The 26,665-nt window shown below is 37.9% G+C and overlaps 2 protein-coding genes across 12 annotated transcripts in view; one reads left to right on the top strand and one right to left on the bottom strand.

The window, feature by feature from the left end:
• The window catches only part of GDAP2 (ganglioside induced differentiation associated protein 2), a 58,788-nt gene extending 42,702 nt beyond the window's left edge, over positions 1 to 16,086 (bottom strand). For 3 of the 9 annotated variants that reach the window (XM_045364756.3, XM_073998129.1, XM_045364773.3), the window contains exons 1-3: positions 15,913 to 16,086; positions 7,710 to 7,952; positions 6,130 to 6,269 (exon numbers count right to left, since the gene is read on the bottom strand). In XM_045364756.3, the coding sequence (XP_045220691.1) occupies positions 6,130 to 6,269; positions 7,710 to 7,885 (316 nt within the window). In that variant the 5' untranslated portion in view covers positions 7,886 to 7,952; positions 15,913 to 16,086. Of the gene's footprint in view, positions 1 to 6,129; positions 6,270 to 7,709; positions 7,953 to 10,714; positions 10,912 to 15,519; positions 15,875 to 15,912 lie in introns of those variants that run through there. The other 6 variants (XM_045364762.3, XM_073998132.1, XM_073998124.1 and 3 more) reach the window with 3 other exon arrangements.
• A 113-nt stretch (positions 16,087 to 16,199) lies between these two features.
• Positions 16,200 to 26,665, top strand: part of WDR3 (WD repeat domain 3) — a 29,829-nt gene continuing 19,363 nt past the window's right edge. The window contains exons 1-6 of one of the 3 annotated variants that reach the window (XM_005542176.4): positions 16,200 to 16,247; positions 20,081 to 20,283; positions 21,274 to 21,483; positions 23,577 to 23,695; positions 25,291 to 25,369; positions 26,290 to 26,385. In XM_005542176.4, coding sequence (XP_005542233.3) covers positions 20,113 to 20,283; positions 21,274 to 21,483; positions 23,577 to 23,695; positions 25,291 to 25,369; positions 26,290 to 26,385 — 675 coding nt within the window. In that variant the 5' untranslated portion in view covers positions 16,200 to 16,247; positions 20,081 to 20,112. Of the gene's footprint in view, positions 16,390 to 16,634; positions 16,753 to 20,080; positions 20,284 to 21,273; positions 21,484 to 23,576; positions 23,696 to 25,290; positions 25,370 to 26,289; positions 26,386 to 26,665 lie in introns of those variants that run through there. The other 2 variants (XM_005542177.4, XM_045364748.2) reach the window with 2 other exon arrangements.

Raw genomic sequence — 26,665 nt, 5'->3', positions numbered from 1 at the left:
CAGGTATAAGCACAGCGACAGATAAAAAGAATGAGAAAGAACATGAAGCAGATAAGCATCATCAAAATTTTGGAAGGTAGAATGTCAACTGACTAGTAACTGACTCAACAGAGCAGAGAAACCTAACTGCTTGTAGAAATGAGATAACTAATACGAGGCAAGTTGATCTGTACTAAAGAGCAGTGTTGGATACATGACAGACAGCTTTGATTCAAATCCTGAGTCTACCACGTTCCTGTCAAGACACTCTGGGCAGGGGCTTGGCCTCGTCACAACTCAATTTCCTATTTAAGAGGGATCTAGTAGTACTTACTTCACAGGATTAAACGAGTATATGCAAAGTGTGTACATGCATTAGCAATTATTGTTATTATTACTAGAGAAAGCTAAAAAGGCTCAGAAATTGGAGCCCAAGTACTTGTAAAGGCTATGCTGTGAAGTGGGATGTGGCGCTAAAAAGAGGAGGCCCGGTTAAAAGTTTGTATAAAGACAGTCAAATCTGCAACAACCCCTCCCCCAGCCAGCACAGTAAGGCTAGGTTTTTTTTTTTTTTTTTTTTTTTTTTTTTTTTTTTTTACCACCAGAGCAGCAGGGAAGAAGTTTATTCTCTGGAGATGCTCAACTAGAGAGTTTCTGGATTCCAGAACCCCAGGCACAGCTGAAAAGAGGGGATTTAGTTAAAGTGTTATACTTAACAGTGAAAGGTCTAGCCCTCAGCCCCCAAATGGCTTTCAAAACAGACATCTAGGCTTGCGCTCATGGAGGATTCCTTTCCAAGAAATTGAGAGGCCCAAACCTAAAGGACCTACAGATTATGATAAACGGGGAAAGTTCCCCAATAAAATAACAGGCAGGAGTCCCATTCTGTCATATGCTTCAAGACCCACCAGGCAATAACCTTTGCCCACTGTTGTGAACTGAATGTGTGGGTTCCCTCAAAATTTGTATGTTAAAACCCTACCCCCTAATGTGATGGTGTTAGGAGGTAGGGTCTTTGGGAGGTAATTAGAATTAGATAAGCTCATGAGGGCAGAGCCCTCATGAATGAGATTTGAATCCTTGTAAGAGTCTCCAGAAAGTCTGCTCCCTCTCTCTGCCACATGAAAACACAATGAAAACTCAGCAGTCTGCAGCCAGGAAGACAGCCCTTAGCAGAACCTGACCATGCTGGCACCCTGATCTTGGATTTTAGTCTCCAGAAATTTCTGTTCTTCCTAAGCCACTCAGTCTATGATACTTTGTTATAGCAGCCTGAACTGACTTAGACACCCATGTGTACAAAGTTTCCCATGAACTTTTCAGTTCTTCCATCTTAAATACAGCTAACACTTAAGGACCACCAGAAAGAGAGAAAAGCCTCTAACAAAAACTAAAAGGGGAGACTAAACACATGCTCAAGAAATAGACAACACAGGGAAAGAAAACTTTAAACAAAATCAGAATGTCATAAAAACAGACTATTCAGAGAACAGGAAATGGCACTTACCTATAGCCAAGTGAAAAATATGACAGCAGAAATGAAAAGTTCAATAGAAGGGTTAAAATTAAACTTGAACAAATCCAGAAAATAAAACAAAAATAAATTGAAAATAAGAGATAACAGATGAGAAAACTGAAAAATTAAATAAGAAAATACAACATCCAACAGGATTTCTTCAGAGAGAACAGAGAATAAAGAAGGAAGGAAATTATTAATGAAATAAAACAAAAAAATTTACCAGGATGGAAAGACATGAGTTTCTAGATTCAAAGAGCCCATAAAACACCCAAACCATATGAAAGCACATCCCTGTAAAATTTAAGAGCACTAAGAAACACAGATGAGATCATAAGCTTTCCAGAAAGAAACCAGTAGCATACAATCAGGGATAAGAACAGCATGAGACTTCTTAACAGCACTAATCAAAGTAGAAAACAAAGGAGTAGTGCCTTCAAATTTCTAGAAAATTATTTCCAAACTAGAATTCTATTTCTAAGCAAATTACCAACTAAGTACGAAGGTGGAAGTAAAATCTCAGTAGTTTTGCCATATTGTATCCTTCTTTAAAATCTCCTGGTAGATTTACTCACAAAAATGAGAGATCCAGGCCAGATGCGGTGGCTCACGCATGTAATCCCAGCACTTTGGGAGGCCGAGGCAGGCGGATCACAAGGTCAGGAGATGGAGACCATCCTGGCTAACACGGTGAAACCCCATCTCTACTAAAAATACAAAAAGTTAGCTGGGCGTGGTGGCGGGCGCCTGTAGTCCCAGCTACTCGGGAGGCTGAGGCAGGAGAATGGCGTGAACCCAGGAGGCGGAGCTTGCCGAGATCGTGCCACTGCACTCCAGCCTGGGCAACAGAGCAAGACTCCATCAAAAATAAAATAAAATAAAATAAAATAAAATAAAATAAAATAAGAGATCTAATCTATCAAACAGAAAAAAGGATTTCCCAGGATGATGTTAAAAAAAATTTCCAGAACAGACACTGCGCAGCAGGCATAGAGAACAGTCTAGAGAGGAAAGGGAGGATGGAGGGTTCCAGGAGGGACCTTGGCAAGAAAAAAATGTAAGGATCAAACTGTTGTCTTCACTCCAATTAAGAGAGCCATCTTAGTATGAGTAATGGCCCACTAATAGGTCTAACACGATACAACATTAAGTAGACAACACAACATCACCTATGTAATATTTTAGGCAAAACTTGACTCCATTAGACATAATGTCAAGTTTATAGGAAATACAAACTAAATGGCACTTCAAGTAAATCAGACAAATCTAGAAGGAGGAATACTGTGAAAAATAATTGGCCTTGTTCAGTCAACAAGTCAGTGTCATAGACAGGAGACCGTACTGGATTACAAAATACCACACACACAGAGACAAATTAATAAACATAACAAAAAAGATGCAATGTGTGGTCCTGCATTGGATGCTGGTTTGGATAAAATAGCTGCTACAAAGGACATTTTTGGATCAGCTGGAAATTTTAAATATGGTTTGGGTAGTGGATGTAATTTCTGAAATTAAAAGGTGGAATTCATTTGCTGAAGAAGGCAAATTGCAGAATACGTACATGATTACCTTATTTTGAGAATAGCATACACATAATTACTTTATTTTGGTATGAAAAGATATAAGAGTGTATGTATACATCCACACCCACATACAGGTTCAAACAACAAACAAACCTCACATAGGTTTAGTTTCATAAAATTTCTAAATTCACAAAGTGAATATAAGACTGATTTTTTTTTTTCAGGGGGGAAATTTGGGCACAATAAGCCAACTCTGCCTATTCTGATTTTAGTATTGATGCTTAGATACTAACTGAACTGACATACAGTTTTATGTATCTTCTTATCAAGGATTCTAGGTACCCACTATGATTATCATTCTCCCTCTTCAATATGATCCTTTTTCAAGTATTTGAGAATAAGTACTGTTTCCCCCAAATATTCTCTTCTCTATGCTAATCCTAGCTCTTTAAATAATGTGGTTTCCACAATGTTAGTAATTTTCTGTTAAGTGTACTCCAATTTATTACTCCTAAAAAGTAGTAATAAAAGACATACAGTTCTTGTCCATACGGAGTTTACAGTTTAATGGGGATACAGTTATCACAAGACAATTTACAAGATTACAACTGTGATAAGCAAACAAGAGAGAAGTACTGCAGGCTGGGAGCATATACTATGGGTGGTCTGATCTATTCTGAAGTAAAAAGAAATAGTGCTTTGAGGAAGAGATACGAGCCAAGACTTAAGAATAAAGGTTGACAACTGAGAGAAAGAACAACAGCAAGTGCAAAACTGGAAAGGAGCTTGGATGGCAAGGTAGTGAGAAGAGATCAGTTTGGCTTAAGCATGGTAAGGAAGGGAAAAGGGGGCATGGGATAAGCCTGGAGAAAAGTGAGTGAAATCTTGCAAGGACATGGGGATCAGTTTAAGGAGTTTAGAATTTAAGTTTAATGAGAGGTCACTAAATAGTTTGAAGTAAAGGAACAATAAGAAGGGGTTTACACTTACTGGTTGTGTGTGGACAATGGATTTAAGACACGAAGAATAGATGTAGCAAGACCAGTTGGGACAGAGGATATGGCTGTAGTCTAGGCGGGGAATGATGGTTGCATATGCTAGCTGCTGGAGACAGTGGTGACAGACAGAAATAGATTTAAGATTAATTTAGGGCATGACGATAGACTTTATGTGAGGGATAAGAAAGAGGGAAGTGTTAACACTAGGGTTCCTAGAAAAGAAAAATGGAATGGGAGGCTGGACATGGTGGCTTACGCCTATAATCCCAGCATTTTGGGAGGCTGAAGCAGGCAGATCACTTGAGGTCAGGAGTTCAAGACCGCCTGGCCAGCATGGTGAAACCCCATCTCCAATAAAAATACAAAAATCAGCCAGGTATGGTGGCACACACCTGTAGTCCCGGCTACTCGGGAGGGTGAGGCAGGAGAATCACTTGAACCTGGGAGGTGGAGGTTGTGGTGAGCCAAGATCATACCACTGCACTCTAGCCTGGGTGACAGAGTGAGACTCTGTCTCAGGAAAAAAAAAAAAAAAAGAAAAAAGAAAGAAAGAAAGAAAGAAAGAAAAAGAAAAATGGAATGGAAAATAATGCCATTTTACTGAGACATAAAGTGTTAAACAAATGATGTTTCCCCATCATTTTAAACTTACTGCAAAACTTTAATATTCATCTCCGTTAATTTTTTCATTGTTTGGCTTATACTTCTAGTCACATGAAAATCTTTAGTCTATCATCCAGTATGTCCTGTTACTCTTTTAGCTTTCTATCATCTACAAATTTGGTAAGTCATGCTTGTTTTTATTAAGTCATTAATAAAAATGTAAAAAGGGGATAGGATTAAGTATGCAGCCCTTTAGTAATAACCTAAAGGTTGGCACCGATTCATTAAACACACAACTGGGGCCTAATAACTAACACCAGAAATAATACTTGTTGAACACTTAGGATGTGCTTAGCACCTAATGTCCATTATTTAATTTAGTCTTCAAGATATTAGTTTTTTCCATCTCTAAATTTTAAGCTCTTGCTATATGTCAGGAACTGAGGTAGGAACTACCATTACCATCCCCATTTTAGAGATGAGGAAACTCAGACTCAGAGGTGAAGTAACCGGTCTTACGTCACACAGTTAGTAAAGGGCAGAGTTATATAATATGAATCTCAGCTTGGAGATGCTCAAACACGCAGTTTAATATGGAGGTTTTACTTGTATATTTGTGTTAAATTTTCTTATTTTCTTTATTATTCATAAGTCTAGCTCTAAGGTGTATGTAAGCATACACACACATGCCATTAGGAACTTTTCCAGACCAACTTCTCTGTTCCTTTTAGCAAAGAACTTCTCAGTATTATCTTCAGTATCTTTTCTAGTTTCTACATGTTCTTCATGGTATCTTGTTTTGCAGTTTAGTTACGATCATTTCCCCCACTCTGTCCTTACAGTCAAAATTCAGTTTCTGGATCAAAAAATGCAATTCTTCCCATTCTATCCCTTCCTTCATAGAGTCAGCACTTATCAGTATTCCTGATCAAGTTCTAATATTTTTATTAGGTTAGAAACCAGTTGTCAGTGTTAAATGATAGAAGGGAAGGGAAGCAAGATTTTATACAGGTTAACTTTGCTGTTTACATTTTAAGCAACATTGCTATATTTCATAAATAGTTTTTATACAATGGGAAGATTGAATTTCACAGTATTTCATTTGGGCTCAAATAACAAAGGGCTGCAAAGTTGGTAATTTAACAGCTTTTCAGTTCAGGAGGATAGTCATCTCATAAGGCTTTTCTTGCATGTTTTGTGCAAGAAAATATGCAGCCAAGAAAATGCTACCAAAGATCTAATCAGCTACAGTGATTGTCATTTAAAATCTAGGACAGGACAAAGAAGTTTTACTGCTAGTAAATTCTCAGGACTCAGTTTTTAACACATTTCAAAATGTAATAAATTTTGTTAAAATGGAGCTTTCAAAAGCAGTTTTTATTTAGTTTCAACAAAAGAAAAACAGCTACATCTATATAATTTTCCCACAAAACATGCCTCTTCAAGGTAGAGGACATCAAAATGAATGTTTCCTTAAATGATAACATATGAAAGAAAATTCACTCACCTTTAAGTTTCTGGAGATCTTCCTTCAGATCAGGCCCTGCAAGCATGAAGATACTTTCTGACACGGGATTCTTATCTGTGAGACTTTCATTGCTGGTATTCACAATGGCTGTACAGTTCAGTAATGCCACATCTCCTTTCCTGAAGAAACAGTAAAGAACGAACAAATGTGGGGAAGAAGAAGAAAAGAAATCTAGTTTCTAATTATTTCAAAACATTTTATCCTTGTCTTTTTCAAAATGTTGGTCTTGCTAGCTCACAAGCTAAGCAATAGTAGAAAAGAAATTTCTGACTTAAGAAACAATCTGGCATCTTAGATCTTTAATGCAATTGTTATAACCCTGAAACTCACAAAACCATCATGTTTAGAAATAGCAGCATTATTTATAACGGCCAGAGAGTAGAAGCAAACCAAATATCCATCAACTAATGAACTAATAAATGTGGTATATCCATACAAGGGAATATTATTCAATCCTAATAAAGAATAAAGTACTGGCTGGGCATGGTGGGTCACGCCTGTGATCCCAGTACTTTGGGAGGCCGAGGCAGGTGGATTGCGAGGTCAGGAGATCGAGACCATCTTGGCTAACATGGTGAAACCCTGTCTCCATTAAAAATACAAAAAATTAGCTGGGCGTGGTGGCGGGCACCTGTAGTCCCAGCTACTTGGGAGGCTGAGGCAGGAGAATGGCATGAACCTGGGAGGCGGGGCTTGCAGTGAGCTGAGATCGCGCCACTGAACTGCAGCCTGAGTGACAGAACGAGACTCCATCTCAAAAAAAAAAAAAAAAAAAAAAGAATAAAGTATTGATTTGTACTACAATATGGATGAACCTTGAAAACATTATGCTAAGCCACAAAAAACCACAAACTTTATTGTATTCATTCCATTTATATGAAATGTTCAGAATTGGCAAATCTATAGAGACAAGAAAGTAGATTAGTGGTTGCCTAGGGAGATTAAGGAAAAATGAGGAGTGACTGCTAATGGGGCTTTGGGCTGATGAACATGTTCTAAAATTGACTGTAGTGAAGGTTATGCAACTCTATGTTAAAAATCACTGGGCTGTGCAATTTGAACTGATGAATTATATTGTATATGAATTGTATCTCAGTGAAGCAGTTTTTTAAAGCAATGAACTACACTGATACACAAAACACAGATGAACTTAAATCATTCTGCTGAAAACAGACCAAAAAGCACACAGTTCAATTTAAATAAAACCCTAGAAAATGCAAACTAACCTATAGTGACAAGAAGATCAGTGGTTGCTTGGGGATGGGGAGGCAGGGAAGCGCAGGAAGGAGGAATTACAAAGGAACAGAAAAAAAAACTTTTGGAGGTGATGGGTATATTCACTATCTTGATTGTGGTGATAGCTTCATGGATGTGTTAACAAGTCAAAACTTATATTGTGTACTTTAAATATGTAGTTTATTAAATGTCAATTATACCTCAATAAAATCATATATGTCTATGTAAAGCTGTATTTCAACAATGCTAGAGCTTACAAAGAGGTCAGAATAAATTATGAGAAAGTGTTATCTCCTCAGGATATGATGTAATCAAATAATTACCAAAGAACTACTTTTCCATTGATGTCCTTATTATAAAGAAAAGGTGATCGAACAGTATCTTCCTGAAATATTTCAGCTGTAGTATCAGAGGAATTTAATTCATCTCGGCATGAGTCACCCCAGCTTGGTAGTGCATCCACATCCACAAACTGGGAAGGCGCACCTAAGGGATCCATGGAATGGGAACTTTGATTTGTCTTTTCCCAAATTCCTCAGCAATTCAATATTCACTGGAGACTTTAGCTTAAGAGAAAAGAAAGAATCATTTTAATAGAGAAGTACAGATATTACTTGAATTCTATTAAAGCAGTAAAGAAAATTCCACTGTGAAACAACCCAATAATATATTGTGTGATTATAGTCACTTTACAAGTCCATTAAAAACAATGGACAACAAAGAATTGCTACAGCATTTCTAAAACAGGATTAAAGAGTGATTATTTAAGCATAAATTCTTTTCAAAGAATTATAGCCATTAAAGTAATCACATGGCCCACCAATTCTATTTTCCAGAAACAGGACTATTCATTCAACATTCACTGAGTGCCTACTATTGAAAAAACAAAAAGTGATAGATGCTGCAAGGGATACAAAGATAAATCATATGTATAATTTAAAGTCTGATGATAATGTGGAGGATGTACTAAGACAAAATGAGAAGCTGGGAGGTTACTGCAATCAAGTAGTAAGAGATGATAAAGGTTTCAACTAGGAAAGGAGATACAGAAGGAGGCACACATTTAAGAAGCAAAATACAAAAGAAGGATGAACAAGAGTTGACAATTTATAGGATATGTTGTGTGAGACAGTGATATGGTAGGTGGCTGGTTGTACTGAAATACCAACATTAGAAGAGGAGAGTGTTGGAAGACACACAGTGTCAAGTACTAGAGAGAAGTAATGGGAAATTATTTGTTGCTAGAGAAAAGGAGAATCAATTTGCCTATGAGTCAAACATCTATTTCAGTAAAATGGTATATTAATTCATCGAATAAATCTTTGTACTGCGCCACTGCACTCCAGCCTGGGCAACGAGAGCAAAACTCCGTCTAAAAAAAAAATATTTGCAAGCATCTACCATGTGTTAGATACTATTCTAGGCACTGGGTACACACTGGTGAATAAGAGCAAGTCCCTGCCCTTCGGGAGCATATAATTCCATGGAGAAGACAGAAGATGATACATGATAAAGAAACAAGCAGGGATCTAACAGAATGACTAGAGGAAGTAAGTACTATGAGAGAACAGGTAACATCTCAGTAGAAAGATACAATGAAAGAGCAAGCCACATGAAGCTCTGGGAGATGTTTCAGGCAAAGGAAATGGCAAGTGCAAAGGACAAACAGGCAGGAAGGATCTTGGTATACTACAGGAGGAGCAAGGAGGTCAGTTTAGGAAAAGCAGAATAAGCTAGGTAATGAGTGGTAGGTGATGAGGTTGGTAAGAGAGGGAAAGGCCAGAGGATACAGTTTGTAAACTATGGTAAGAAGTTTAGATCTTATTCTAAATATGAGGGGATGCTATTAGAGGATCTTGATCATGGTAATGATTAAATATAAATATTTGAAAAGACTACTGTAGCTACAATGAAACTGAGAAGGGGCAAGAGTAGGTGCAGAGATCAATAGAAAATGACTGCAATAATTTAGGTGAGATGGTAGTGATGAGAAATGTTAGACTTGGAATGTATTTTGAAAGTGGTGTCAACAAGACTTACTTAAGAATATAGACAGTAGGGAGAAAGAGCAGAACCAAAGATAACTTCTGGATTACTTGCTTACACAATTGAGTAAATGTTATGCTATTTACAGAGAAGAGAAAAATTGGAGTAGGTCGTAGGGTAGAGTGATAACCAATGGATTTTCTTTTTCTTATGTCTTTTTGGGTGCGCTAAGTTTGAGACGCTCATTCTATGACCAAGTGTTTATGTCAAACATGCAAATTGGTTATATGAGGCTAGAGCTCACAGAAGATGGGGCTAAAAATATAAATTTGGAATTCTCAGCATATGGATGGTATTTAAAGCTATGGGAACTGGACGAGCCTAGAGAGTAAATGCAAATAGAGAAAACAGATCCAATGACTGAGTCCTACAACAAAACTTAGAGGTGGGAAAGAGGACAAGTTAGAAAGTGAGATAGAGAAGGAATGCTAAGAAAGGAAGGTAAACCAGGGAAGCGTGGTAGCCTAAAAGCCAAGTGAAGAAAACATTTCAAGCAATACTTGAGACATATCAGTTAAATGCTACTGAGAGGTTGAGTAACAGGACTAAGAACTGATTAACAGGTTTGGTAAGTTGGAGGCTGTTGGTAACATGAAATAAATAAGGGCAGATAGATGATCAGGGAAAGAAAGTCAGCATGTGAACTTCTTTCTCCCCAAATAAATGTACAGTTTAATGAGCTATTATGAAGGAAACACCCCTGGAACCACCACCAAAGTCAGGAGATAGAACTGTGCAGGCACCCAAAAGTACCTGCATGTGATCTGTCATGATCTCAACCCCTTCCTGTCCCCCAAAGTAACTACTATCAGAACTTTTAATCACTTTCTTATATACTCATATGGCCTTTTCACCTAACTGTGCATCCCTAGAAACCATAGTTTAATATTAGCCATTTAAAACATTTTAGTGTATATCTTAAATCTCTTTTAATCTACAAGTCCCCCATCCAACATTTCCTTTTCTGTAAAATTTATATCCTGAAACTGTAGTGTTCCACAGTCTGGATTTTGTTGCTTGCATATTCATGTATGGTTCAATAAGTTTCTTTGTTATTTGAAAACTTCTTGTTAGTAGTCAGTTCTGGCAAGATTATATGAGATGGTGTGTCTTTCATCAGGAGGCACGTAATTTCAGATTCTCTCTTCTTTTCTCTTAGTTCTTTCTCTTTCTTAACTTTTAGGTTCAGAGGTACATGTGCAGGTTAGTTATGTAGGTAAACTGCACGTCACAGGGGTTTGGTGTACAGATTATTACATCTCCCCAGTAATAAGCATAGTACCTGATGGGTAGTTTTTTGATCCTCTCCCTCCTTCCACCTTTCACCCTCAGGTAGGTCCCAGTGTCTGTTGTTCCCTTCTTTGTGTCCATGTGTTCTCACTGTGTAGCTCCCACTTATAAGTGAGACCATGCAGTAGGTGGTTTTCTGTTCCTGCATTAGTTTGCTTAGGATAATGGCCTCCAGTTCCATCTATGTTACTGCAAAGGACATGATCTCATGAAGTTTTTTGAGTTTTTCAGTATGGTTTTCATGTTTGTTGTTAAATAAAACAAGCATGCCCTTCTACAATACATTCCGTGATGTTTCCTGCTGAGATACATGGGATGCTAATTGGAACAAAACATGGATCCAGTGAATATGCTAATGCCTAAATCAACGCTGTGGAACAGGAAATATAATCATTTATATAATAATTTCAGAAAGGCCTTGTAGGTTACACAGTGATAAATTTGTATGAGAAGACTATTCTTATTGATACTAAATACACCTTTGAAATTACTTTGAAATAAAGAAATTAATTTTACCTAAAAGTCGGTGTTTATTCCATCAAGCTGGCCTTTCCACAAGTTTTGTTATCTGTTCATAAGCATTCAGACTTGCAATAGACAAGCTGAACAGAGGACAAATGAAGACTATACTCATCAATCATGGTTAAATTGCCTCATGCTCAATGGAATGACACTTAGCAAAAGTTCATAATTTCAAAAAATTATCTGCAGATTTTTTATGACAATGACTAATATTGAAAGTTCTTAACTATAAAAACAAATCCATTAAACACAAACAGTTTTCAGTTTGTAAACTTGAAGGCCAACTTTCAGGACAAAATTGCTGTTCTAAGATAACTTTTCTTTCTGACTCTAAGTAATACATGTTTACAGAACATTTGAAAAATATCAAATTGGTCGAACGCGGTGGCTCACACCTGTAATCCCAGCACTTTGGGAGGCTGAGGCGGGGAGATCACTTGAGCCCAGGAGTTCAAGACCAGCTCGGGCAACACAATGAGACCCCATTTCTACAAGAATACAAAAAATTAGCCAGGTGTGGTGGCATGCTTCTGTAGCCCAAGCTACTCAGGTGGCTGAGGTAGAAGGATTGCTTGAGCCCAAGAGGTGGAGGTTGCAGTGAGCCAAGATTGTGCCACCACACTCCAGCATGGGTGACAGAGCAAAACCCTATCTCAAAAAAGAAAAGAAACGAAAAGAAGGAAAAGAAAAGAAACCAAAATTAAGGGGGAGGAAAAAATTCCTCAACTTTTGATGTAGTTACTACATTTTTCTGTGATAGGTAAAATCATACTGATACAATTTTGAATCCAGCTTCTTTAGTATTTTAAGGTAAATATTTCCATGTGCAATTACACAGTGAGGCAGAGACAGTATGTTTCAATGTGAGAGTTTGGACTCTGTTATCACAGGGTCTGAGTTTGGATCATCCAATAGTTGTGTTATCCTTGACTCTAAACCAGATTTTTTATTTCTAAAATAAGAGTAAGTCTCCTAAGATTATTGTGAGCATTAAATGAGATAATTGGTGTCAAAACTGCATAGGAGAACAATTACCTTAACTTCCCTCCAATTCAAAATCATTCACTGTTTCCAACTTCCAAGTGATGATTTGAGGGTATATTCCACACTTTTAAGCCTGCTAAATCACCTTAATTTAAGCAATTTCCTTCATTTGACCATTTCTCCTCTTAAGTGAGTGTTACAACACAAATTCTCCTTTTACAATTACATATTACTTTTTCCTTCCTCTCAATCCTCCTGTTCTCAAAAAGGTTTTCCTCCTTTATTTCTTCTACTTCATTTCTTCTTCAGAATATTAAACTCCTCTTTTTTTTCCACTTGACTTTTTAAGAGTAATTTGTTTTGTAGCTCTGTTTTCTCTTCATACATTTGCTCAATCTACTGCAGTTTTGCTTCCGCTCTATAGCTATGCTAAAACTGCTTTATCAAGGTCAACAATAACTTCCCAAATGTCAAATCCAAGAACTAATCCAATTTTATCCACATTTATTACTGATCATTTCCTCCTCAAAACTCTATTACCGTCTTTGACAGTACACCCTGGTGGTTCTCCTATATCCCTGATCAGACCTGGTCAGTAGGGTTTGTTGGATCCTTTTCCCAGCTTTTAAGTAATTGTGACTCACAAGATTTGGATGTTAAATAAGTAAAAGTAATGCTCATAGCTCTTATTTTAGGACAAAATTTAATGGCATTTTATGAAGTGTCACAGTATTTAGCAAAGGTTGAATTCTTTTTCAACTCCATCTCTAAACAAACATTGATGTTTCTCACCAAAAAGAGGTTTGAATCTCTCCCTCCCCTAAACACACATACACCTTAGTAATACATACAGTAAATGGAGCCACAAACCCAAGCTAGGCAGGAAAACCTGATCCCTAAGAGAACAGTGGTTTTTTAACATTCTCAAGGTCACAGGCCCCTTTGAGAATCACATGAAAGATACAGATCCTTTCACTCCCCAAAATGTTTGTGTATGAGCTCATACAAGCAGATTTGTAAATAAATTTGAATTACAATCTCAGTGATAGAATGCAAACAGATTGCTCAAGTGATGAAGGGAGGAGAAGGCTTCTATACCCAGTAATCTATAGTCACAGCCAGAATTTTTGATAACATTAAAGGAGAGCAAGACTGTACACTGAAAATCAGTTGATCAGCTCTGTACTTTGAATAAATTCATAAACAAACACTAAGCCCTAGTTTAAAAAAACAAAAAAGGTTCTTGAAGCAAGACATTAATTTCCAAGGATCAAAAAGCCTACATGGGACAAACAGAAGATTCCATAATGAATCAGATCTATTTCCATAGCCATATGCTTTTCAGTACTTTAGTGAAGAGGACCTAAAGACAAAGATAACCCACTATGTATCCTTTATAATTCAAACGGTACAGAGTAAACAGCTCTCATTACACTGCAACTTCTGTTTTTTTTTTTTCTTTCTCAAATCCTGTCATCTTTTAGTTTAAGAAGTCCTTTAAATACTGCTTAATATGAATAACTGGACTGGCTAGAGAGATCAGATTTTATTGTTCAAAACTGGGAAAAATTGGGCATAATACCTTGGATCACCATCTCAAAAAAACCTTTTTGTCTGGATAAAAAGAAAATGATATCATTTAAGAATGAAAAATGGTAACTTTTGACCTGTTTACCTGTCTTTCAAAATGCTTACATTGATCAGACCAGCCTGGACAACAACAGTACAAGGACAGCTGGTACATGCACTTGACGGCCATTAATTCCCAGGTTTACCATTCTTTATGACTTTGTATTTCAATATTTAACAGTTCAGAGTACACTAAGATTTGTGTGCATACCATACTTAAGAATCATTCTATGCCACCATCCAACACCATACTTAAGAATCATTTTATGCCATCAGTGAGAATCACAGTTTTTTAAAAAGATTCTCAGATTGGAAGACTAACTGAAGTAGTCAAGTATGTCAACAATAAACACAGTATAACAAGAACATTCCTAAGCTTGTCAATGGCTTGGGTCAAATTTAACATCATCACTCAAAAGCACCCAAAGAACATATCCTCACAGTGAATTAGTAGTACCCCTTCATATTAAATGAACTGCACTATGTTTTAATTGTAAGTATTGATATATTGAGCATTTTGAAACTTAAATAAGGAGGTAGAGTTATATCCTTGAAACACTGTATAGGGAATTTTATAAGATGCATTATCTTACCACTCACAGTTGCTCTGATACTAACTCTTATTAAAATCATTTTTTTTCCATCTGTGGTTGTCCCATCCCATAATATTTAATAATATTAATATAATTTTTAAAGAAAAGGTAAAATCATGACTCCTTCAAATATAAAACCAAACCCGTGTTCAAGATTTTATTTAACTCAAAAGGGAACCAGGCAGAAGATAAAGAAAATCCCAGAATTAGACACCTTAGAGCAGGAATATTGAAATAAACATGCAAAAGGAGGCAAAACTTCCACTGAACCTCTCAGAGAGCGAATTCGCATGTCTTGACAAAAATTATCTAGCATTGATGTCAGTTACCTAGTTTACATAACTGAAAAATGGCTTTTTTAGAATTAGCTAATCCAAGGGGTAAGATAGACTCGAAACTATGCAGTTTTCCACTGAAGCACACGCTTTCCCCCATAATAATATAATAATGCACAGCACCTGTCAGGGATATTAACCATACACACCCACTCAAACGCTCCCTTTCCCACCCAACTTATTAAAATAATAGTTTGTGGCCACAATTTCTTCCCTTGTCATTCATCCAATACACGGCAATCTTGTTTCAAAACTCCTATGCTGCTACAGCTGTCCACAGTCTCATCATACGCATTCTTTGCTATTGCAATTTTCTTGAATACGAAAGATTAGCTGAACATGCCTTAAGCTCAAGAAACTCTGAACAAAATCAGATTATGTAGACAAAGGTCTAATTTCTAGGCTGGCTTTAGATACCTTGTTCAAGAAGCGCTGGTAGGATCTTCTTTTGTACCGCTATGTTAGCTTTAATTTTGCACAGCTCTAGACATCAGAACTCATTTCTAAACACTTCTATGCAGCTCAAGAATAAAGTAGTAGAAATGCAAGAGAGAACAGCTAATTCCCACTTGGTGACAGAGCACTTAAATCTCAGGGAGCAAACAAGGAGGAGTCAGCCTTGGTCACTTCCCCCTCAAGCGGCCAGAGAGCGGAAACACAAAGCCAGGCCAGTGTCACTCCAGGGATTGCGGGGACCTAGACAACGCACCATCCTGGGCTCAGCGTCTACCTACCCCTCACCCGAGGTGCTCTCGGTTCGTGGAATGTCCAGTCCACAGGAGCGGCAACATGGACTTGTCTTTGGGGCTACAACCAGCAAGGGCTCCCGCCGGCCCTATACACTTGCACCCTAGGGCGCGCGCCTTCTTGGCTAGGGCACCACTGTCCCTAGTGCCCGCCGACTGCCTACCCCTTCACTCCTCGTCAACACGGCGTCCCCGACAACGCCTCGGGCGAGAACCTAACCAACAGGCGAGGAAGTGGTGCCAGCCTCATTCTTCCAGAGAAGTGACAGAACTAAAACCTCAGCCTGCAATCCCGACCAGGGCCGGGTCCCGTGCGCCTCGGGCCGCGCCCCCGGCCCTCTCCGCCCCGCCTTCCCTCCCGGTCTCCGCCCCGCCTCTCACAGCACTCCGGCGGTCCCATCCGGGCGGCGGGCGGGACGGATCAGGCTCCCGGTAGAAGGCGGCCGAGCGACATCTCCGACGACCCTCAGCAGGAGCGCACCGAGTAGGGCGAGTCAAAGTCCCAGGAGGCTGGAGTGACCAGCTGCAAATGCTCTGGGCTGCGAAACACCGGCTTCCGCTCCCGGCCAGAGCTCGCCAATCAGCGCCCGGCTCTCTCCGTCATTTCCTCCTGGAAGGCAAAGGGAACCTCTGGAGAAAGAGGCTTCCGGAACGTTCCCGGAAGGGGCAGGTCTTGTGGGCGGGCCCAGTCGGCTGGGAGCCTCGTGGAGGCTGAGGTGAGTCCTGGAGGTTCACGTTTGGAGCTGAGAGCCTTCTGTGCGGCTCCGATTTTGCAGATTCTGTCTGAGGCGTTCGTGATGTCAGCAGCAGCCGAGGCGGGCGTATTTAGGGCCTGTTGTTAGGGCTGGGGGAACTCAGGTAACTACGGGCGTCCCCACAGCAGTATTTGGAAGCCCCTCAGCTACTCGGCGAGGTTGCGTGTGCTGAGCAGAGCTGCCTGACCGTGCGTATGAACGGGCTTGCCTGAGGATGATCTGACCGTGTGTTCGATGTGTGGAACCCTCCGTCACCCTTTCCTGACCGAAGACTAGTTTAGGAATGTGTGGCAGGTCTGTTACCACGGTCCAGGCCCTCAGTGCATCGTGAAAACATCGTTTTGGGGACTGTGGATTAGGAAGCGGAGATGATGGGGTCTCGGAAGAAGGTTTGGTCATGAACTGTCCGAAAGGAGGCGAAAGCTGTGCACGTGGAACAAAGTGAACAGTGCAAGTTGTTTGGGAGGTAGTTTAAATATCGAGGGTATGAAAAAAGGCTGCGAGAATTGGGTTTACTCGAAAAGAAGTGGGCCTCAGAGGATAACATTGATTAAAATAAGTAGAGGAGAAAATGCATTTATTCTGAGTAAAACGAATACTATGAAGAATACAAGGTCGCAGGACGAGGAAGGAAACTAGCCAGCCCGACAGGAACGTTTATTCGAGAAATACGGAGGTTAGACAGGATGAGTTTTTGAAAACTGGCAAACGATTCAGCCTTTTCAAGGCTTTAGGATGGGAAAGCTCATTTGAAAAGATTAGTCGGTAGTATTATGACTTTTAAATGAAAAGAGTGAAAAACATGGAGGCGGAGGTGCTAGGTGGAAAGTCAGTGCAGAAACCCAGTGATAAAGAGCTGGAACTGAAAGTGCTGGAGGGAAAGGCATCCTGTTTCAGACTAACAGTCAGGTGGAGTTGACTACAGAGAAAGAGGCAAATAGAAGCAGTTTAGCATAGTGGTTAAAAGCAGAAATTTTGGAGTTAGACTGGCTGGATTGGGATCTGACTTTGGCACTTAGCTGCTGAATGACTTTGGGTTAGCAGTTTACCATCTCTGGGTCTGAGTTCCTTGTCTGTAAAATAGAGATAGGAAGAGTGACTTCCCTTGTAGTGTTATTGTGGAGAATTTGTTTATTTATTTTTAGAGATAGAGTCTCACTGTCACCCAGGCTGGAGTGCAGTGGCGTGATCATAGCTCACTGCAACCTCGAACTTAGGGACTCAAGTGATCTTTCTGCCTCAGCCTCCCGAGTGCATCACCATGCTTGGTTAATTTTTTAAAAAACGTTTTGTAGAGATAGGATCTTGCTGTGTTGCCCATGTTGGTCTGAAACTCTTGACTTCCAGGCCTTGGCCTCCTAAAGTGCTGGGATTACAGGCATGAGCTACCACACCAGGTCCTTATGGATAATTTTTTTTTTTTTTTTTTTTTTTGAGACGGAGTCTCGCTCTGTCGCCCAAGCTGGAGTACAGTGGCGTAATCTCAGCTCACTGCAAGCTCCGCCTCCTGGATTCACGCCATTCTCCTGCCTCAGCCTCCCGAGTAGCTGGGACTACAGGCGCCTGCCACCTCGCCCGGCTAGTTTTTTGTATTTTTTTTAATAGAGACGGGGTTTCACCGTGATAGCCAGGATGGTCTCCATCTCCTGACCTCGTGATCCACCCGTCTCGGCCTCCCAAAGTGCTGGGATTACAGGCTTGAGGATAATTTTTTTATACTTACATTTACAATGTGCTAGAGGCTTTTCTAAGTGCTTTGCATATGTTAACTCATTTCATTAATTGCTTAATTGCTGTATGTAATTAAACAGTTGCATATGTTTACGAAGTTATATACATTTAATGTTATCAGTTACTATAGCATAAGCACTCGCTAAATCTTGGCTGCTATAATAATATTTTTTATTAATGATTCAAAGGTTATTAAATGGTTTTGAGCCTGAGTAACTGGGAAAATTGTGTCTTAGTGTCTGAAAAAAAGAGAGGGATACCAGAAGTAAGGTAGGTTTGGTTATAGACATGTTAAATGTGAAACTCTAAGATATTCAAGTGGAGATGTTCAGTAAATATTGGAAACTCTATAATTAGTATTCATGTAGGTGGGCAGGACTGGAAATAGACATATGGGAGTCTGTGGACCTAGGCATGCTATATGAATTCTCCAAGGAAGATACTATAGAAGGAGGTGGTAGATGTACAAAGACAGGCAAACATAAGGAACAACTACAGAGTCTGGAGGAATAAGAGGAATTGCGAAGGAATTAATCAAATGGCCTAGGCTAAGAGCATTATTATCCTGTTAACATTATCTTTCCTTGATTTTAAATTGGCTTTATGTTGGTTCCTGTGAGAGAAACAATGAGGCCAGTAAGTGATTATTAACAGAAAATATTATCAGAGAGTTGAGATTGAATTTTTTTTTGTTGAAGTAGACTAAAACAGCATTTGATAATTAGAAAGACCCTGTAGAGTTAAATCAACCAAACAAAGAAACAAAAAACAATAGCAAAAAGAAACAGCTCCTCATAAAAGACTGTAACTTCTTTATTTTTGTGTGTTTTAAGTTGCATGGGTGTTTTTTGGGGATATTTTTTACTCTTCCATGTAAAGAACAGATGGGACTGATCTGTTATCTCCTTCATTCACCTCTTGTCCCTTTTATACATAACCAGTGGATTATGGATTTTCAGTGAATTTAATAAAAGTGCAGAAATTATGGCATCTTTCCAAAAATAGTGTGCCAAGTTGCTCACCCATTTTCTATGCCAAGGGTAAGTGACTGCTCTGATTTTGAAATGAAGGACAGACTTTCATGGACTAATAGTTCTCAAAGTGTGGTCCAAGAACTGCAACAGCAGCATCACTTGGAAACTTGTTAGAAATGAAAAATTCTAGGCCCTACCCCAGACTTATGAAATCAGAAACAGGTGCTGGGAGAAGAGATGAGATGGTGTTTTCTAGCAGTGTTTTCATAAGCCCTCCAGGTAATTTGGATGTATACTAGAGTTAGAGAACCACTGTACAAGAAGGTTAAGTAATATGAGGTTAGGGATTTTGTCTTATTAATAGTGTATATCCAGTGTCTAGAACAGTGCCTGTCTAATTGGTAGGTTTTCAATAAATAGTCACTGAAAAATATGTTCAGTCTCAGACTACCAATCTCTATGTAAAAGCTTTGATGCTGGTTGAATGGGCAGAAGTAAATTAGTTTAGCTGCATTGAGCCTATAATGTCAGATATGCATGAGTTGGGGATGACAATATGACTAATCTGGAACTTGAGGAAGAGGGATTATATTGAATCAACAGGAATAAAAAATGAAGATGTCTAGGTATTTTAGGTCAATGAATTATTCAGAGTAAATAAAGATTAAGAAGTCACAAGTTACATGCTTTTAATGACATGATAAACAGTTGGTGTTGTTTGGGCGCAGTGGCTCACACCTGTAATCCCAGCACTTCGAGGCGGGCGGATCAATTGAGGTCAGGCGTTCGAGACCAGCCTGGTCAACATGGTGAAACCCCATCTCTACTTAAAAAAAAAAAAATACAAAAATTAGCCGGGTGTGGTGGCACATGCCTGTAGTCCCAGCTACTCGGGAGGCTGAGACAGGGGAATCGCTTGAACCTAGGAGGCAGAGTCTGCTGTGAGCCCAGATCCCGCCACTGCACTCCACCCTGGGCGACAGAGTGAGACTCTGTCTCAAAAATGAAAAACAAAAAACAGTTGGTGTTTACTAACCTAGTAGAACCAAGGCACCCAAGGAGCTGAGTTTTCTTTGTTTCTGTGCACAGACTGCCTCACCTGTGGTATCAGACATCATAACATGGGGCTCACCAAGCAGTACCTACGCTATGTTGCTAGTGCTGTCTTTGGCGTCATTGGCAGCCAAAAAGGTAATATTGTCTTTGTGACACTTCGTGGTGAGAAAGGACGCTATGTGGCAGTACCAGCTTGTGAACACGTTTTCATCTGGGACTTAAGGAAAGGAGAGAAGGTGAGCCCAAAATGACCAGTTTGATATTGATTTATTGGTACTTGAGGATGGAGAGGTAGTAGGAGTGGGGGAGCTCTGATTTATTTATCATGAGTTTTTTTGGTGTGTGTGTGCCCTTAGAAGAGAAGAGAAATCTTTTTCCTTCAGGTCTAGCTAGCCAAGCATCAAGTTCCTTTATGTTCTTCTCCACTAAATTCTGAAAACCACAAAGAAATAGGAACTTATTTCTTAGATGTCTATTTGTTGGAATATTTACAAGTCATTATTTGTAGTAATTATTTATTCCTAATGTATTTTTTCTCTACCAATTCTATTTTTCAAGTTCGACTTATGCTTATAGCTGGTTGTAAAATATTAGGCATGTAAAAGGATGGTAACTCTATGTTGGCAGAATGTTTTTCTAATGTGGATAAGGCCCGAGTGTTGTTAAACTAGACTTCAATACTTTGTGTGACTGAATTCCCTAAGCCTACCACTTTTGCCAAACCAAATATAGGCATTTTGATATTGTCCACTCATTTTGTGATTCCCAAGAGATTACTACTTTGATTCTTGTTGCCACCCAGAGTCCTTTGTGGTGAAAACCACTGTAGTACTCGATTGCCATGCAGATTGTTTTCTTATAAAATGGGTCTCAGTTAAAGGAATTTGCAACTCTTTATTGAAAATCACGTAGTGTTGTTCTAGGATCAAGACTTACATTAAAGGGATTAAATTTATTTTATTGCCTAGGGAGTTTTTATATGTATTACACCAATGTAGGGCTTTGGAGAAAATAATTAAGCTTTTTCTTAAATATTTAATTGCCTAGTACAAATACTAATTTCTATATTAAAAAACTTGAAATGGATTGTAGAGTTTCATTTTTATTCATAAGAGTAATTTGGAATTATTGGTGCTCTTAATTTTACTGTGCCTGAGTATTCCTATGCTATTCCCTTGATTTCATGCTTAACTCTTTTACATTGTTTTTAATTTTTATAATTTCAGATTCTTATCCTTCAGGGGCTTAAACAAGAAGTTACTTGCTTGTGCCCCTCCCCAGATGGGCTACACTTAGCTGTTGGGTATGAGGATGGGTCGATCCGAATCTTCAGTCTCCTGAGTGGGGAAGGAAATGTGACCTTCAATGGTCACAAAGCAGCTATCACTACCTTGAAGTATGATCAGCTAGGAGGCAGACTGGCATCTGGGTCCAAGGTGAGCCTTTGAATCAACCCAGACTTTGGTATATTAAAGGAATGTAAGGCTTACGCCAAAGCAAGTTGTTGACAAAAATTGTCAGGTAAAACAATGGGCTGCCAATATACAAAGTAGTATAATGGTAGAAATAGAGTGAGGAGGATGGGTGTGAATTGGGAAGTTCATTTTGTTTCCTTTTGTTCATTTTATCATATTCTCTGATAAAAGCCTATTAAGTATAGGAATAAGATGAAGATAGCCATGATAACTCTTATTGTGAAAGTGCTACCCAAAACAGTAAAATAAGGAAATAAAACAAAGACTGGAAAAGAAGAGACAAAATAATAATTGTTTGCCATTTTCTGTAAAGTCAGTAGGGTTTCCTATATCTCAAAAGTCATGAGTTAGAAAATATAAAAGATTCCATTCACAACAGATTAAGTAACAGACATAAAAATACCATGAAACTTTACTGAAGAATGGAATAGGAGACTTCTGTAGAGATATAATCCATGTTCTTGAGTGGGAAGACAAGGCATTGAAAAGATGGTAGTGTTTTCTAATTGATTTATATAGCTAAAGCTATGTTTAGACATATGTTTATATATAGATATAGATATATTTAAATAGATATTATAAAGGTTTTAGTTGTTACTTAGAACTTGACCTAATATGGAAAAGCAAAGGAATTGGAAACACCAACATTTGGGAAGAAAAGAATAATAAAACAGGAGTTTCAGATATTAAAATGTCGTATAAACCCAAATTTAAGAAGTATCATATTGATACTTCAATGCAAGTATCAATGCAAAATAGATTTTTGCAACCAAATGGAAATCTCAGAAACACATCCACGTTTACATTCCTAATTAGTATATTTTAAAGATGACATTTTTAGTAAGTAGAAAAATGATGGATTACTTATAAAACAGTCCTTAGACAACTGGCTATTTGGGGGAAAATTTTAAATTAAAGCTTTACCTTGTGCTATATACCAAAATAAAACAAAGATTAAAGATTTAACTATAAAAAAATAGCATTTTAAAGTAAACTAGAAAATATATAAGTAAATATCTGATGGCAAGGTAGAAAAGGACTTTAAATGTATTAGCAAAGAAATAAAAAGGAAACTGTTGGTAGATTGGAATACTTGAAACATTTGTACGTTAAAAACAAGTCAGAGGAAACTGAAAAAGTTAAAATATTTAATATTTTCACTATAAAAAGAAAGAATTAGTATCATTCATCTATTAATAACTTACAAACAGTCAAGTAAGAGATGACACCCAAAGAATGATAGACAAACACATGAATTGGCAATTCAAACGAGATACTAATGGCCAGTAATCATCATAAAGCATGTAAAATATTTTTCATTTGTATTCATAAATGTAAATTAAAATAAATACTAAGACTGAACATTTTTTACTTATGAGTTTGGTAGTAGTTTCTGAGAAAACTAATAATAGAGTTAAGTGAATGGGAAACAGGGCTTGTCATACATATCCCTGCTGGTTTTATAGATTTACCCAACCTGGAGATCATTTTGATGGTATCAATCTAAAACTTTAAAAATAAACATATCATACAACCCAAGAACTTTTCATTTTAGTTTTTTCTAATCAGATATACATACAAAAATTTGTGTATAAGAATGTTCACTTCTGCATATTTATAACAGCAGAAAGTTGGAAACTACCTAAATGTCTAAAATAGAAACATTTTAAAATAAGTTGTGCTATCGTTTTAGAATTTATTATTATGTGAGCATTAAAAATGTGAACACTCTAGAATAACATGGAAGAAATGGAAATAATATTTAATGAATAAAGAAAAGGTTGTAAAATGATAGGAATGGCATGATCTCAGATTTCTAATAGGAAAATAACCTGGATTATACATAAAAACTAGAGCAATAACAATATCTGGGGATTATTTCTGGATGGTGGGAATAAGGCTGGTGTTTATTCCACTGTACTTTCCCCATGCTTTCCAAATTTTCTGCAAGGACTATGTGTTGCCTTTGTAATAATTAAGTCTCATTGTTTGTCAAGTTAGGCTATATGTGTTAAAGAAAATTATTTTTCATCTGTATTATTTGATCCCTTTAGGACACAGATGTTATTGTATGGGATGTGATCAATGAAAGTGGTCTCTACCGTCTAAAGGGGCACAAGGACGCCATCACACAAGCCTTGTTTCTACGAGAAAAGAACCTGCTAGTTACTAGGTAAAAAAATAATGGTTTAATTTCCAGTTCTTTTTTAGGAAGAGAGAATTTGCTTTCTTCCTTACTCATTTCTCTCATGAGCAGTGTGCTTATGCTTATGCATTAGTGTTCTCTCCTGTTCTCCTGCTTTCCTTTTTTCCATTTCTTCTAAGTAGTATTATAGAGCTGTCTAAAGTTATATTATTTTTAAAATAATTTTTCTAATTTGTCATTCTTTTCTCTTGATAGCAGTTTTTCCATGTTTCTTAGCCTTTTGAAGCTCATTATAGAATGAGCTTTGTCTACCTTCTAGATATCTAGAAAGCCAGGAATCAGAATATGGAGCAGAGGGAAGATATGAATACCAGGTGTTAAATTCAGCTCGCCTTTTGAGGAGAGATATACTATACTTCATAGTCCTCCTAAACACCTATTAGGATGAACCATTTGAAATTTTTATTTGTGTACATAAAAAATCATCAAATATCAACAATCTTATATTGTTCAACCTAACATAATAATGAATATTCCTAAAGAATGGCCACCTAGGAAAAGCTGGGATACCAAGGTTTGCCAGGCATTAATTAGAGGAACCATAGTAATAACTCAGAAAAAGCTGTGAGCACTAAATGCTTTACCAATGGTGGATTTGTTTCTGTGGGATAGGATACAGGTAAATTAGTGTCTTGTTCAGATAACACAGGTTCTGTAAGAGAATGATTCTATAGTTCTAATAGAAAATATATATATTACAGCTTAGGGAATATAAAGGAAAGTAAATAACACTGTAAGGTGGGGTTATATGGGATGGACTTTGTAAATCAGGTTTTTGAGGGTTTTTTTTTTTTTCCAGTTTGCTCATGAAGGAGGATTATATTAGATTTATGTAGTGAAGAGGTAGGGAAGAGGTGTTTGAGCAGGAGTAGTAGAGGCCATTGGCTGGGAGGGCTTATATTTAGGGGGTTAGGAACAAATAAATGGGAAATTTTGAGAATGCTGCCAAAGAGCCTGATTTTCATTCTACAGGGAACATTGAGTGAGTGCAAATATTAAAAATTAAGGTTATCTGACAGTTGCACATTGGATGGGATGAAAGAACAGCAATGGACAGAGACCAAATGAGAAGTTGTTAAAATAATCCAGGTAGTAGGACTTAAGTTCAGGTTAGTGTACAGAAACGGACTAGAAGGTGTCAATACTTAGAAACTTCACAGAGGAGGCATTTTCAGGACAAGAGACTAACTGGACAGGAAGACAAGGGAATGGGAGAAGTCTAAGATGTTTCCATGGTAGATTGTCTGAGGGAATGCCAATGCTGTGATGATGGAAATGACAGGAGGAAGCCATGATGGATCAAATTCTGTATTCTTTGGTACTCTGCATCTAAAGTCATTCTTGTGCTTGTAGGTGGAACATTTTATTTTCTGCACAGGAATAACTACAAGGAAAGTTATGATTCTTTGCTTTTCAAAAGAAAGATCAGAGAGAATCGGAACTTTAGACATTATTGAAGCATATGTTCCTTTTAAAGCAACAGTGAGTTTTGGATCTCTCTATTAGTTGAATAAGTTTTCCTAAACAGGATATATATATTTTTTTCCTGTTTCTTCTTCTAGTGGGAAAGATACCATGGTGAAATGGTGGGACCTTGATACTCAGCACTGCTTTAAAACAGTGGTTGGCCACCGGACTGAGGTACGTGGAGGGTCATGGGCCCAGGGAAATAATGGGAAGGCAAAAGGGAAAAGGTGGTGTTCTTCGCTTCCCCTTTCATGGCTCTTTGTTTTTACTGCACACAATAATTACATGCCATCTTGAGGGATAGTGAGGCTGGTTTGATGGAAGCAATGCCAGCCATTGAAGCAGATACTGATGCTCTGATATGTAGTAAAAATTGACCTTGGATGGTTTTTAATTCCTGAGTTTCATCATTTCTAAATAATAAGTGTCCACTTTTATGAATGTAGGGAAGTTTAATAATATTATGTGTGCAGCATCTAGCTTACTGATAGGTAAGCAGCATATGGTAGCTGTTATAATAGTTACTTGAACACAGATCTAATTAGTTGAGTTCAGGGACTGTTTTTTATACATCTTTGCATCCTCAGTGCTTTATTCATATCAGGCATTCAGGAAGGTAATACCTAGAATTAATGACAAGAATTTTAAATTATTTGTTGATTTCAACAATATTATTTTCTTTATTTAATTCCTGGATACTTGAAGCTGAAAGTTATGCCATGGACATTAGTGGGGCACCTTTTATTTGCTAGACACTGCTAAAAGCAAAGAAATAGAAGACTTAAAATCATCATTTGAGTGGATTTCAGTTAAGATTTATGCTTAACAGCTATTATCTTAATTTGATTATAGGAGGTTAGAGACAAACTCGTAGTATCACAAAAGTAACAGTTTCACCGCAGGCCATTTTTTTTTCTCTGTAATAGTGAGATTTCTCTTAGCGCATTTTGAAAGGATTGTCGCTATGCCTTTTCTTTGCCTTTAAGGTGCTAAAGACATTTCACTACGGTGTAACTTAGACTTTTGGAACATCATATTATACTACCTGGAATCTCTTGAAAGTTGTATTACTCAAATCTTTTTATATTCTATAGGTATGGGGGTTGGTTCTGGTGTCAGAAGAAAAGCGACTCATCACTGGAGCCTCAGACAGTGAACTGAGGGTATGGGACATAGCTTATCTGCAAGAGGTAATTACTTTTTAAAATCATGGGCAGTGTCATGTTTAGAAGTTTCATAAGCACCTTGGTTTTAGAATCAGATGTAATTATTGAGTACTTCACATAGTATTAGAAGGAATTCTATTACATCAATAACCTGCAACACCTAAAAAAGCTTTTCTTCCTTGTATGCTCATTATCCTCATTTATTTGAGCTCAGGTTAGCTTTAGGCTTACAGTTTCTTATAATACTAATGTTTTATTTTGTGGCACTCTTAATCAGATATTCTTGGACCTTTGGGGGTCCTTG

Source organism: Macaca fascicularis, chromosome 1 (genome assembly GCF_037993035.2).
Source record: "Macaca fascicularis isolate 582-1 chromosome 1, T2T-MFA8v1.1".
Classification (NCBI taxonomy): Eukaryota; Metazoa; Chordata; class Mammalia; order Primates; family Cercopithecidae; genus Macaca; species Macaca fascicularis.
This window is presented reverse-complemented; position numbering and strand designations above follow the sequence as displayed.